The sequence below is a fragment of the Elephantulus edwardii genome, unplaced genomic scaffold, assembly GCF_000299155.1.
Source record: "Elephantulus edwardii isolate Elephantulus edwardi_28Jun2011 unplaced genomic scaffold, EleEdw1.0 scaffold00012, whole genome shotgun sequence".
In the NCBI taxonomy this organism is placed as follows: domain Eukaryota; kingdom Metazoa; phylum Chordata; class Mammalia; order Macroscelidea; family Macroscelididae; genus Elephantulus; species Elephantulus edwardii.
In genome coordinates, this window is record NW_006399762.1 from 29,585,684 (window position 1) to 29,600,273 (window position 14,590).

At 34.5% G+C, this 14,590-nt stretch overlaps 1 protein-coding gene across 3 annotated transcripts in view; it reads left to right on the forward strand.

Moving 5' to 3' along the window:
• Positions 1-14,590, forward strand: part of TBCK (TBC1 domain containing kinase) — a 258,846-nt gene that overhangs the window by 93,921 nt on the left and 150,335 nt on the right. For all 3 annotated transcript variants that reach the window (XM_006881109.1, XM_006881111.1, XM_006881110.1), the window contains 7 exons: positions 1,407-1,545; positions 4,077-4,176; positions 8,523-8,572; positions 8,779-8,908; positions 10,534-10,632; positions 12,770-12,832; positions 13,601-13,727. In XM_006881109.1, coding sequence (XP_006881171.1) covers positions 1,407-1,545; positions 4,077-4,176; positions 8,523-8,572; positions 8,779-8,908; positions 10,534-10,632; positions 12,770-12,832; positions 13,601-13,727 — 708 coding nt within the window. The remainder of the gene's footprint in view (positions 1-1,406; positions 1,546-4,076; positions 4,177-8,522; positions 8,573-8,778; positions 8,909-10,533; positions 10,633-12,769; positions 12,833-13,600; positions 13,728-14,590) is intronic.

Below are 14,590 nucleotides of genomic sequence, written 5' to 3' on the forward strand. Positions count from 1 at the left end.
ATAATATGAGAGAGTCTAAGGAGCACAATGCTGAGTGAATTAACTCAGTCTCATAAGGGCAAATATTGCATAAGACCATTATTGTAAAAAAATTAAACAACTAGTAAGATATGTTTAAAAGTCCAAAAGGGGAAAAGAGGAGTCAAGTGAATGTAAACTGGTAGAAGGGGAAATAACTATGATAACAGAGTTTAGAGGGGGCATGGAAAGATTAAGGAATTACTGAAGATTCAAAGGGGACATGAAAAGATAGGGTAATAGTAGGTATAAATCAAAGTTGATTAATTTTATAAATCACAGTATATATGAGTGATTGTGTGAAACACAATGTAAATGAAGGTATGTGTGAAACACAGTGTATATTATTTTTATACAAATCCATATAAAAATACTTTTTAAAATATGATTTATGCCTTGGAAATCCTGGGAAGCAGGTTGAATTTGTCCAATAGGTTTGCTAATTGGATTTGTCTGAACAGCAGTAGTTTTTTTGTGAAGATCGTGATTTTTATCTCCTGTGTTCTAAATGCCCATTAATCCCAATGGAAAGCATATTATTGTTGCTTTTAGGGGACATCAATTCAAGTATGATTCATAGCGACCCTTTAAACAACAGACTTGAACCCTGTACTATCTATCCTGTGCCATCCTCACAATCTCTGACAGACTCAAGCTCATTGCTACAGTCACTTTGTCAGTCCACCTGGTTGAAGGTCTATCTGTCTTTTGACATTTCTCCCCCTTCCCAAGCCTGATAAATTTCTCCAATGAACAACCTCTCCTACCTAGCAACGTGCTCAAAATATATGAGAAGTAGCTTTATCATATTTGCTTGCATGGAACACTCTGGCTGCACTTTCTCCAAGACATATTTGTATGTTTGTTGTCTTGGCAGTCCATGGGATGTTCAGTGCTCTTCTTCAGCATCACAACTTAAAGGCATCAGTTCTTCTCCTGTCATCTTTATTCATTGCCCAACTTTCGGATGCATAGCAAGTAACTGAAAAAATCATGGCCTGAATCAAGTAAACCTTAGTCTTCAAACATAAATCATTGCTTCTCAATAATTTGTAGGAATACCCAACTGCAGACTTTCCCAGTGCAGTATATCTCCTGATCTCCTGACTGCTGGTACAAATTGTATTGATTGAGGATCCAACTGTGATAGTATCTCCATTTATGTTAATAGTTTTATACTTTAATATAACAAAACTTTCCTTTTTTTCCTAAAGAAAGTGAATATCCATTCAATATATAAACACCTCAGGTTCATTGAAATTTATTATATGCATATTCTAAAAGTAATTTTTCCATATTCTTTGGGGTTTTTTTCCTATATTATCTGTTGATTTTTTTAATTTAAAACAAAATCTGAAAACTATTCTTTTTTCTTTTTTTGCTAATAGATATCAATAGTGATTATCTCGCTGAAAGATCTATTGACGAAGTATATTACCTTTGGTGTTTGGCTGGGGGTGACTTGGAGAAAGAGCTTGTCAACAAGGAAATCATTCGATCCAAACCACCTATTTGTACACTCCCTAAGTAAGAAAAGAAAAATTACCTTGCATATTAAAAAAAAAGTGATAGTAGTGTTTAAAAAGAAAACAAACTTTGATATTGTTTTTGTGTAAGCATTTCCTAAATGATCGTGGATACATTTGGACATATTCTTGATCAGAATTTTCAATTGCAGAATTCCTTTATAACATTTCATTATTTTTAATAAATATTAAATTTTTTTAAAACCTTGCTTATTTTATATTTAACTAAAATTATTTTGGAACATTTTGCAAGAATTCTTGAATAGATGTATTTAACATACAAGTTTGTTAGAGAGTAATGTTTGAAAAAATAAACTGATATTCCTAAGACAATTATTTTCTGTTTTAAGATATATTTGTAAATATAAATTGACATGATTTCATGCTATAGAGATTATCACTGTCCTAAATCATTATTGATAAGAAATTTATAGATCTAAAGAAGAGAATGTCATGCTATGAATTAAACTGGAAGTTGAAAACTGTACTTCCCAATGTCCAAAGTTTATACTGTAATACTATACCATTGCTATTTATCTTTATTCATAAAGATATAAACCTGAATTTCTTGCATTTTAACCAGTGTTTTGAAGTTATTATTTTATTTGAACTTTTAACTGTAGTTCAGATGACAGTTAAAAAAGCAAATTAGTTTTTCTTTCAATAATTTGTACATGTTTTGTCACATTACTTACACTCCACTCAATGTAATAGCACTTTTCCCATTTCCTCCCTGGTCTGATCATTGTAAATAACTATGATGTTGTTGTTATTGTTGTTGTTGTTATGTGTCATCGAGTCTCCTGCAACTCATAACCAATCTCACTGTCTCCGACACACCCACCCTGATTACTCCAGTCACTGAATCAATCCACCTCATAGAGGGTCTTCTTCTCCTGTGCTGTTCCTCCACCCTCCTGAGCATGACATCCTTCTCCAAGGATTGATCCCTCCTTGTAACATATCCAAAGCATGTCAGATGTAGCTTCAGAATCTTTGCTTCCAAGGAGCAGCCTGGTTTAACCCTTTCTAGGATGAACCTATCATTTTCTTAGCAGTCCAGGGTATATTCAATACTCTTCTCCAACACCACAGCTCAAAGGCATCAATTCTCCTTCTGTTATCCCTAGTCATTGTCCAACTCTCTGATGCATAGCAACTGATTGCAAATACCATGGCCTGTATGAGGCACACCTTAATCTCCAGAGTTACATCATTGCTGTAGCTATAGCATCATTTATTAATAATTTATTCTTCTTTTTATGTTAAATTTTTGGATATGCCACCAATTTTTCCCTTTGAACTTGACTTTTAAATTTTACCTTCAATTATATATTTTGCACAGTGAACTAAATAGGAAATAAAATTATGAAAATTTTAATAGAATATTGTTTGAAACCTATAGATTCTCAGAAGTAATCTCTGAAATTTAACATAAATTCCATGTATTTGTTATTCTATATTTTTTCTCATGAGAGTTTACTCTCCATTATTTTTTCTTTCTTTTTCTTCTAAAAATTTCTATGTATGAACTTCCTCAGCAGCATAGTTCAATAGAATCAGAGTAATGTTAACAAAGAACCTCTATGAACAAAGAATAGTGAGTTGCATTTTTATATATAAAATGCTTTCATTTTGTGTACTATATCCATACCATAAATTTACATAAGCAATGTATAAATACCTAATTAATAAATTTCTTAATCATAACTAAGCACACTGAAGGGATGAGTGCTGTTCATGAGGCCTCAGAAACATAGTCTCAGGGAACAGCAATATCAATAAGTATAGTGCACAAAACAATGTTCTATACTGTAAATTAGTAAGTAGTGCCTGAGGATTAAGTGGCCATCAAAGATGCAGCCACTGTTTTTTTTTCCCTGTTAGAAGCAAAGAAAAGTGAAGAAGGTTAAAAACACATGGAAAAGATTAGTCCACATTACTAACAGATCTCTGGACCTTCAACTTCCATTACCCAAACACAATAGAACTAGATGGTGACCAGCTACCACTGCTAACATCTCTGTAAGGGTGCCCAGCAACCACAATAAAGGGTCCTGAAAAACAAACCTCAAAATCAAAATGACCAGGCTTATTGATCTTATGGAGACTAATGAAACCTCCAAGATTATGACCCTTAGCTGTTCTTTGAGTCTCCAGCTGAACAGTCCTCGGGGGCACAACTTGCATACAAACAGTGGATAAGTATATAATGTGAACTGTAACGCCAGGAAGTACTCAGTCCTTAGCACAGTCAGCCAAGAAAGACCCTAGTAACAACATTAGGCTAAAACTCCAAAGGTAGTAAGGTGGATGGAAGGATGAATGGAAACAATCATCTCAAAGAAGTATTGAAAAGAGTGATAATACACTGTGGGAATTTAATCTGAATTTTTTTCTTTAATTAAGAGATTGATAACAGACTTAATTTTATTTTCTACAAGAAACAACAAAAGGGATTTTCTTTTGTACTTAAAAGAATAACTTTTTTGATCTTTTTTAGTCTGATGATAACTTTTTGATCTTTTTTAGCTTGCTCTTTGAAGATGGTGAGAGTTTTGGGCAAGGTCGAGATCGAAGTTCACTGTTAGATGATACAACTGTGACATTGTCATTGTGCCAGCTGAGAAATGTAAGAACAGTATTTCACCAAATTTACTTCATATCTTCTTTTATCTTTCACCTTCTGTTCTCTTTTATGTCTGTGTGTGTATGGCTGTCCATATTTGTACATATATATATGTATGTATGTATGTATATGTATATACATGCACTAAGCATTAGAATTGCTGGATTCTAGCATCTTTGTAGATATTGTCTGCTTGTGCACCAGAGTAATTTTATCGATTCATGTATACATTATCATTAGTTACAGATTTCTATTCTCCAATAATGGGAATTATCGAGTTTAAATAAAGAAGAAGGAAATAAATATAAAATGGTATTTTGCTGTAATATTAATTTTTGATTCCCTCATTATTGTTCATCTACTTCCTAAACAATGTGCCTCAAGAAGCTCTATAAAATTTGATAAATGACAATAGATATAGGAAGGCCTCAGGCCTTTTGTTCATAGAGTTGCTCTGAGTTGTGCTCACCTCTACAGCGATCAAGACATGAGCCTTTTCACAAATTTATTTTCCATCTGTTCCTTATTCTATAAATTGCTTGTCTATACCTTTTGCCACCTTTTCTGTCAGACTATTTCTTATTTGATGGCTTTAAAAAAATATATTTTGGATATTGAAACTTTGTTGGACTTGTATATTTTCTAATCTGTGTATTTTTTACTTTTTGATAGTATCTTTTCATGATCTTAATTGTACCATTACTTTCCTAATACTTCAATATATCTATGATTTTCTTTTCTCATATTTGACTCACTATAAATTAATTAATAATCATAAAGGCTAGAATTATAAGCTTTACTCACTGATGCAGTTCACAATGCTTAACATAGTGTCTAATATGTAGTAAACTTTACTCATTGCCATCAAGTGAATTCTGACTCAGCAACCATATAGGACAGTGTAGAACTTAACAAAGTATTTCCAAAGTGATAATCTGTAAACTCATCTTTGAGACATCTTTCTTTGTTGAGACATTTTTCTTTGTTGACATCTTTCTCTCATGGAGTGGCTGGTGGGTTTGAACAACTGATCTTTTAATTGGGAATACAGTACCCTCTTTGATATATAGTAAAAGGTTCAGTGTTTCATTGACTATGCAAAGGCATCTGCATGATTCACAACAAATTGTTGCTTACATTGAGAAGAATGGGAATCCCAGAACACCTGACTGTGCTAATGTCAAACCTGTATCTGGACCAGAAAGCAGTCCTCAGAACATAGCAAGGAAACACTGCATGGTTCAAAATCAGGAATCTACCTTTGCAACATATTATTCTCCTGGACTCTACCAGGAACAATATCAAGAAGAGTGGAAGACTCATCAACAACCTGTGTTATACAGATGATACAGTCTTGCTCACTGAAACTGAAAAGGGCCTGAAGATGCTGCAGAACTGCTGTCCTCAATGTGGATTGCAGCTCAGTATCAAGAAGAAAAAGATTCTCACCACTGAGCCAATTGGCAGTACCATGACAGATGGAAAAGAAGTTGATATTGCTAAAAATTTCACCTTGCTAAGTGCCACAGTCAACATGCTTGGCACCAGCTGTCAGGAAACCAAAAGACTAATTGCATTGGGAAAATCTGTTGTCAGGGACCTCTCCAGAGTGCTGAAGAACAATGATGTCAGTTTAGAGCCATGGCCTTTGCAACTCCTTGTTAGGTGTCAGAGATCTAGACAATGACTAAGTCGGATTAGACAGAAGAATTGAAGCCTTTGAGTTGTGATGCTAGAGAAGAATATTGAACATACCATGGAACAGCAGGAGAACAAACGAATCTCTCTTGGAGAGGTTATAACCAAGTTGCTCCTTGAAGTAAGTATTGTGAAGCTCTGTCTCACGTACTTTGGACATGTTGCCAGGAGGGACCAGTCTTTGGAGAGCATCATGCTTCGAAGGGTAGAGGGACCATGCAGGAGAGGGAGACCCTGAATGAGACAGAATCACACAGTAAGTAACATTAACACTCATGGGTAGGTGCATTATCAGAAGGGACCAATTCCTAAAAAAACAACACCCTATGCTTTATTTTTAAAATAGAGCAAAAAGAAGACCTTCCCCCTAAATAGATTGACACTGTGACCACTTCATTAGGTTTAAAGAATCACAAAGAATATGATAATCATGCAGGATTAAGCAGGATTTTGTTTTGTTGTACATAAGATCATTCTAAGTCACAGCTGACTTGACAACACCTAACAGCAGACACTCATGCTTAACAATAAAGAGTAAGGTGGATCTTATCTAAGCTATGCTACTTTCAGTTGCTTCCTTTTTATCTGAAAGTTGAACAGTGAATGAGAATAACAGAAAAATCAAAGCCTTAGAATTTCTGTGTTAGCAAAGAATACTGAATATACCATGGATTGGAAAAAAAAAAGAAAAAAGCAAATAAGTAAGTCTGTCTTGAAGGAAATTAAACCAGTGTGCTCTTAGAGGGAAGGATGGTAACACCTCATCTCACTTTGGACATATTGTCAAGATTGACCAGTCGTTGGAAAAAAATGTCATGCTTGACAGGTAGAAGGTTAGTGAAAAGAAGAAGTCCCTTAACAAACAAGATGGATTGCATCAGTGACTGACTACAGGCTCAGGCATATCAGAGATCATGCAAAACAGGGCATGGGTCAGCCTCTTGTTCATATGTTTTTCATTTCCAGTATTTAAAAATACGTTATTGTATGCCATCCAGTCAACTCGGACTCAGAGCAACACTATAGGACAAAGAAGATAGATCACTTAGGTTCTAGGGTAGTTGGCCAGGTCTTTTCCTACTACAGACTGTCTGCTGAAAGTCAGTTGCTGACCTTCCAGTACCAACTGAGAATTTAGCCATTGTACCATTTTGGATCCCTTGAATAATATGCTGTTCTTATATATCATCAAGTCAGAACCAACTTACATAGCCGACCCTCTAGTGGATTTTCAGTGTAAATATGTTCACCTTGTATTTAACCTTATTTTGGATTTTTTTTTTAATTTGAAAAGATCATGAAGTATACATATGATGGTTATACCATCCAATAAAGTAACACCTATAGTTATACCATCCAGTAACATAAACTCTTAAACATATATGTATTAGTAATTTTTTAAAACATGGAAGAATATTATTGATCTACTTAAAATTTTAGTTCCTGAAATAAGTACTTGACCATTTAAGGGCAGAGAGGAATATGTGCATAGCACTTTGGTTTTTGGACAAAATTCAGGCATATATCTAGTATTTCCAGATTCTCAGTGTTAGGTAAAAGATGCTTCTTTAGCTTTTGAAATTCTGGAAACAGCTCACATGAAAGAGTACACAATAATTCTAATCAAGAGAGGATCAGTGCAGACTACACAGAGAACGTCAGTCTCTTCAATCCCCACTGGAACAATACTCTGCCTTCAAACTGGAAGTTGAACTGAACAGCAGAGCACTGCAGGCAAGAAGGCATTAATGTTAATCACCTTGCTTAGGATGTGACTAAAATCTTACTTTGCTACTGCCTGACCCACTAAGTTTTTCAAGAATACCTAAAATTCTCACTTCATTCTGTGTTTTCATCTGAAATAACCTGACTTTCTAAAGAAAAGAGAAAGAGCTGTATTTTGGTAGTAGACTTCTCAATTATTTGAGTACACGTATTCAGAATATGCTTCTAAGAAATTATTTTTCGTTCTTTTTACTATCAATTTTTTATTAGTTTATATTAAAATCAAAGCCAGTATAAATCTAATTTGGACTTTATATCAATGCATATGTATAAACAAACTAAAAGGAACATAAACTCATTGGCATTGAGTCAGAGTCAACTCATAGCTGACTTACCCGTGGGTTTTCTGAGGCTATGAATTGCACCAGAGATTGTCCATCTGTCTCTCATGGAGCTATTGGTGGAGTTGGACCACAAGAGAGCCTCTCTCCACCTCTGGTTAGCAGACAACTCACTATGGACTACGCTACAACAGCTCCCCTCTTTGTAAGTAATACCTTTATTTGGTTTGTTTATAATATATCTTGAATAACTTCAGTAAATTTTATTTTATATTACTAATTCTGGATTAAATTTGCCAAAATAAATATATTAGGTATCTAACATTTGTGAGAGATACCTAGAGGCAGGGAAGAACAAAGCTTTTCTTTACAGTTAAAATGTTTCAATAACAGCATGGAACACTTGCCCACATATGACAGCAAATTCAAATTCAAATTCTCACCATCTTTGTTAGCTACTGTTAGGTACTTTGATAGATCCTGTTCGCACTATCTTTGTAAATTCATGACTTTTATATTTGAAATGCTGGTTAATGTTACTTCCTCAGATATTTAAACATAGATGTTTTCTTCTGAAATTCACAGAGATTAAAAGATGTCGGTGGAGAAGCATTTTACCCGTTACTTGAAGATGAGTGAGTATAGTTTCCTTTTATGCTTATATTTCTTTTCATTAGATTGTTAAGAAAATTGTATCTATATATGTCTGCCTGTCTATCTATCTATCTATCTATCTAAAGAATATTTCCTTACTAGGACACAACCATCTAGATTTAGATAGTTGTTTTGTTAAAATATTGTCATTTGTGTTAATTTTCCTGCTTTTGTTTCTCTTTTATAGCCAGTCTAATTTACCTCATTCAAACAGCAATAATGAATTATCTGCAGCTGCCACTCTTCCTTTAATCATTCGAGAGAGGGACACAGAATACCAGCTAAACAGAATTATTCTCTTTGACCGACTTCTAAAGGTAGAGTGTTATAATAGTCCATATACAGTGCTTTCTTTTTGTTTCATTGTTAATTCTTAGAGATTCATGGAGTCATGAGAACACTATATCTAATGATCTACTTTTATTGATTAATTAAAAATGATAAATTTTATTATATACACAAAAGAAAATAAAGTATGAGAATGTATTTATAAAATTATGACAGAAAAAGAACACTTACAAATTAAGTCAAAGAAAAAGTAAAAAACAACAAATCATTAAGTCAAAACACCAAAACTGAAAAAGGTTAATAGGTAAAACATATATTAGAAATATAGTTACAAATAGTTAAAAATGTTCATTCTTGCTAGGAATGAAAGAAGGAAACAAATTATAATAGCATTTCTATGTATACCTATGAATAAAAAAGTACACATACGTTCATTGAGATCAGAATGCTCATTATGTTATGAAAAGTGTAAATTGAGTAAAACATTCTGTATAGCAATTTAAAGGTATATATATTAAGAATTTTATGATGCCTGCATTCTTTGTACTACTAATGCTTTTCTGTAAATCTATCCAAAAGAGTTGGTCAGAACATGAACAAATGTATATGCAAGGGTCTGTTATTATTGTTAGGTACTATGGAGTTGATTTCAACCCAATTACAACTGTGTGACAGAGTAACACTATGCAATAGAAGATCATCAGGTCTTTCTCCCATAGAGTCATGGCTGAGTTAAAACTGATTATTTCGCCATTAGCAGCCAAAGACGGAATCTTTGTGCCATGAAGGTGCCTGATCCCCCAGATGATTCATTCATAATTCTCCCACAGCATAAGAAGAAGAGAATGTGAAAAACCAGCTCCTATATTACTGGAAACCAGTTCTAATTAATTGCAAGTCACCATCCGGTTTCTGAGGCCAAAGATCACTATCTTTCTCCACTAGAGTGATTGGTAGATTCAAACTACTGGAGACTATACCCATAGACTGTGAAGGTTTACCTTTCACTTTGATCCACAATCATGAATTGCAGAAAGAACAGTCAAGAAAAATCACACTACATACTGTGTTGTGCAAATTTACTGTCAAAGAGTTCCTTAAAGTACTAAAGAACAAGGATTTTCTAGATAGACGTGCATCTACCCAAGCACTAGTGTTTTCAGTTACTTCCTATTCACATGAAAGCTGAATAAGGAAGAGTAAAGAAGGGATGCCTTTGAATTGTAGTGTTGGTGAAGCATATTGAATATATCATGGACAGCAACAGGAACAAACAAAACTGTTTTGGAAGAAGTGCAAATAAGGTGCCCCCAGATGGGGATGGGGAGACCTTATCTCATATATGTTGGGCATATTGTCAGAAGGAAGCATTCCTTGGAAAAGGACATCATGTTTGAAAAATCAAATCAGTGAAAGAGAGGAAGAGCGCCAATGAAATGGATTGACACAGTGTCTGTAACAATAGGCTGAAGCAAAGGGGAGATTGTGAAGATGGGACAGGATTGGGCAAGATTTTAATCTGTAGTACATATGGTGGTATTCAATTAGAGTTGACCTTACAGAACTTACTTGACATAAATGTTAGAACTGTCCAGATACAAAGATAATATTTGGTAATTCAAGGGATATTTTAATATCTTTCCCCATATTCTAGGCTTATCCATATAAAAAGAATCAAATATGGAAAGAAGCAAGAGTTGACATTCCTCCTCTTCTGAGAGGTTTAACCTGGGCTGCTCTTCTCGGAGTTGAGGTAAGGAAAAATGAGAAAATGACAAAGCTGATCATTAATGCCAAGTAAAATATGAAGATGGATAGTGCTTTTCTAATACATGTTTTCTAGTTATCAAAAACTACACAGAAAAATATGAACACTCTGAATCTTTCTAATTGTTAAGTAAATGAATAGAAAATAGAGTAGGGTGGGATGAATGGAAAAGAATATATTGCAATAAAATAGAAAAATACCATTGAATTTGTTAGATTTGTGTTGTTTAATGTTTTTAAATATCTATTAAAATTCTGCAGGCTTAATGTAAAGTATGCCTATTTAGAAATAAAATACCTATTTTAAATTGGTTATGACTTAATATCAGCTCTGCTGGCCTAATGGGTAAGGAGTTACGATTTCAACCTAAAGACACACAGTTCAAATCTGCCATCTTCTCTATGGGAGAAAAGATAGGAAATCTCCTCTTGTGTGATTTACTGCTTCTTAAAACCCAATCAAGGATTAACTATGAGTCGATCTGGCTCAGTGGCTCATAAGAACAACATGTCTTAATTTGTAAAGATCTTCCATTCCAGTTTCTGTCTTGTCAAAATCACAAACATAATATGTTGCGTATGTTGGCTGTTAGTACAGTTAGGCCACCTGGACTATGCTGCCAGCAGAGATGGCCACTTAGTCTTCTGTAATACTGTATAGAAAGGAAAAGAGATACAGAATTTTTAGAAGTAGTTTATAGTACTAATAGGGAAATAACATTAAATAAGTTTGGTAGCATAGACAAGATAATAGACCAATTCTTTCACAGATTTTTCATTGCCTGCCAGTTGTTGTTGGGTATTTTTTGTTTAGTTTTAATTTTTGTTTTGGTTATTTTACCTTCTTTCTATGATATATATGTTGTTGTTGTTGTTATTATGTGCCGTCGAGTCACTTGTGACTCATAGTGACCCTATGTACAACAGCCCTAAACTCTGTTCTGTCCTGTGCCAATCACACTGCCTCTGACACACCTATCCTGATTACCCCACTCACTGAATCAATCCATCTCATAGAGGGCCTTCCCCTCCTGCGCTGTCCCTCCACTCTCCCAAGCATGATGGCCCTCTCCAAGGACCGGTCCCTCCTTACAACATGTCCAAAGTATTTTAGACGAAGGGTCAGAATCCTTGCCTCCAAGGAGTAGCCTGGTTTAACCCTTTCCAGGATGGATCTGTTTGTTTTCCTAGCAGTCCATGCTGCCCTCAATACTCTTCTCCAGCACCACAGCTCAAATGCATCAATTCTCCTTCTATCCTCCTTGGTCATTGTCCAACTCTCTGATGCATAACAAGTGATTGCAAAGACCATGGCCTGTATCAGACGCACCTTAGTCTCCAGAGAGACACCATTGCTCTTCAGTACTTTGGAGAGGTCCCTAACAGCAGACTTTCCCATGGCAATACATCTTTTAATTTCCTGGCTGTTGGTGCCAAGAGTGTTGACTGTAGAGCCTAGCAAACTGCAGCTGTAAACAATTTCACTCTCTTCACCATCCATCCTACACACACATATATCTTATAGCTATCTCTCACCCATTCTTTTCTGTTCCTCCAGCTATTTTTAATGTTTTCCAACCTTCTGTTGATGGAATTCTCATTATTCCTTTCTGATTCCCTTGCTGAAAATCTTAAAATGTCTTTCCATTTGGTTGGCTACTTTATAAAAAAATACCTACTGTTGTAATGCCATATAATGCTAAACAGTTCAGGAGTATTCCTAAAGTCACTTTCTATTTTTGCTTTCATAATTGGCTTTAAAAGGTAAATTTCTTGTGCTAAAGCACTCCTTTCAAAAAAGTAAAATAATATTTCTGCTTCTTCTTAGCAGTTACTATGTGTGAGAGAGATAACAAAGACTAAAACCACAAGACTATGTTATATTATAGTGATAAGAGGCTTACTAAACATTTATTAGCCAGTGTCGCATCCCAACTCACTTGTCTTATGTTATATATAAATCAAATATCTTACTCAGGTAAATGGCAATTTGAATGTATCATAGAATGAATTTGAATGGGCCTATTGATTTGAGTGTATATTTTTAAATACAAATGTGTATAATAAATAGTTATGTTATTAAGGATTTTAATTATTATATCTTTTGTGTGTTTTTTTAATAGGGTGCCATTCATGCTAAGTATGATGCAATTGATAAAGATACTCCTATTCCTACAGACAGACAGGTAAGCTTTAGATTTTCTCAAGCATCAAAGACACTTCTGCTAAGTTGTCAAATTATAGAAAGGCATGAGGAAATTTTGTATTTATTTGACTCTCTTTTACTTGTGTATGAGAGTGTGTGTGTGTGTGTAGGTGCCTATACACTCAGAAATATACATATAGAAATTAGGGTCAATTAACTTTTTAAAAATAATTTAATTATTTAATCTATAGAATCTGTCCTGTATTTAGATTAGTTGTAAAGGAAGATATTACTTAAAATTATGCTTCTTAAAAGAAAAGCAGCTGAGACTTTAGTCTCACATATTTTGGGCATGTATAGGAGAGGCTACTCCCTGGATAACAATATAATGCATGGTAAAGAAGACAGCAAAAAAAAAACAACCAAACACCCTCAGTGAGACAGATTGATATAGCCTTCAACAGTGGGTTTAAACACAGCAGATACTGTGAAGTTGGCACAGAATTAGCCAGGGTGTTTTTTTTTCTGTTGTATTATACATAGAGACACTTACTTGGAAATGAGTTGACAGCACCTAACAACAGTAATAATAATACATACCTTTTTGGAAGACTGAAATAATGTTTATTCTATTTAATTATACATAACAATTCTTTGATGTTTTGGGGAACTAATAAAAAATTAAAAATCTTTAGGTACTGGAATTATGAAGGTAATCTGTTTTGAAATTCATAACAGTGCCTTTATCTTGGGCATTTTACGCCATCACTCTGTTAAATTTCCACCATATTATTTTTATATTTCACAGATTGAAGTGGATATCCCACGCTGTCATCAATATGATGAATTGTTATCATCACCGGAAGGACATGCCAAATTTAGGCGTGTATTAAAAGCCTGGGTGGTATCTCATCCTGATCTTGTGTATTGGCAAGGTAACTTTTCCCTTCCTCGTTATTAAGATTCTTGCATTGTTGTTGTATATTGTCAAGTCAGAACCAACCCAAGCTGACCCTCTAGCGGGTTTTCAGAGGCAGTTAATCACATCAGAGGAGGTTGCCTAAATAAATGTTTTGTGACTTACATCTTTGGAAGTTAAAACATTTCTGGATTTGAGAAACGTAAATTCTAAAGCAGTAATTCTTTCTTTGAGGAGGGGGCCATTGGAGACAGGATTATATAAAACTTTTTAACTGCATATTATTGGATTGGGAATCTTACCATAATGTTGATTGTTTTGTTGTTGTTATGTACTGTCGAGTTAGAGCAGACTCATAGTTGATCCTCCAGTGGGTTTTATCAGTCTATACATCACACAGGAGAAAATTGTCCATTTTTTTCTTATGGATCAGCTGGTAGATTTGAACTACATGTCTTTGGATTGGTGGCACAACCTCTTTCCCAATAGGCCTCTTGAACTCTCATATTGTTGTTTGCTGTCAAGTCAAACAAACTTGGGAACCAACCCCTAGTTGACCCTCCATGATATTCAGAGGCAACAAATTGCATGATAGGATAGTGCCCATTCTCCTACAGAGCAGTCGGTGCTTTGAGGATTGCAGCTCAGCTTCTTATTACTAGTCCACTAGAGCTCTATTGGTTAGGAAAGTATAAAGGGTTTTGGTGCTGTTGTAAATTCTGTTGGTAATTATATTACTTTTAAAGACCTACTAAAACAATTTTATGCTATAAGTAACATTTGGATAGTAGAAATTCTCAAGATTTAGTGATTTATCAGTTTATGTTTAGTATCATCATTATCATCTAACACCCCTTATTTATTTTCGCTCTCTTTATT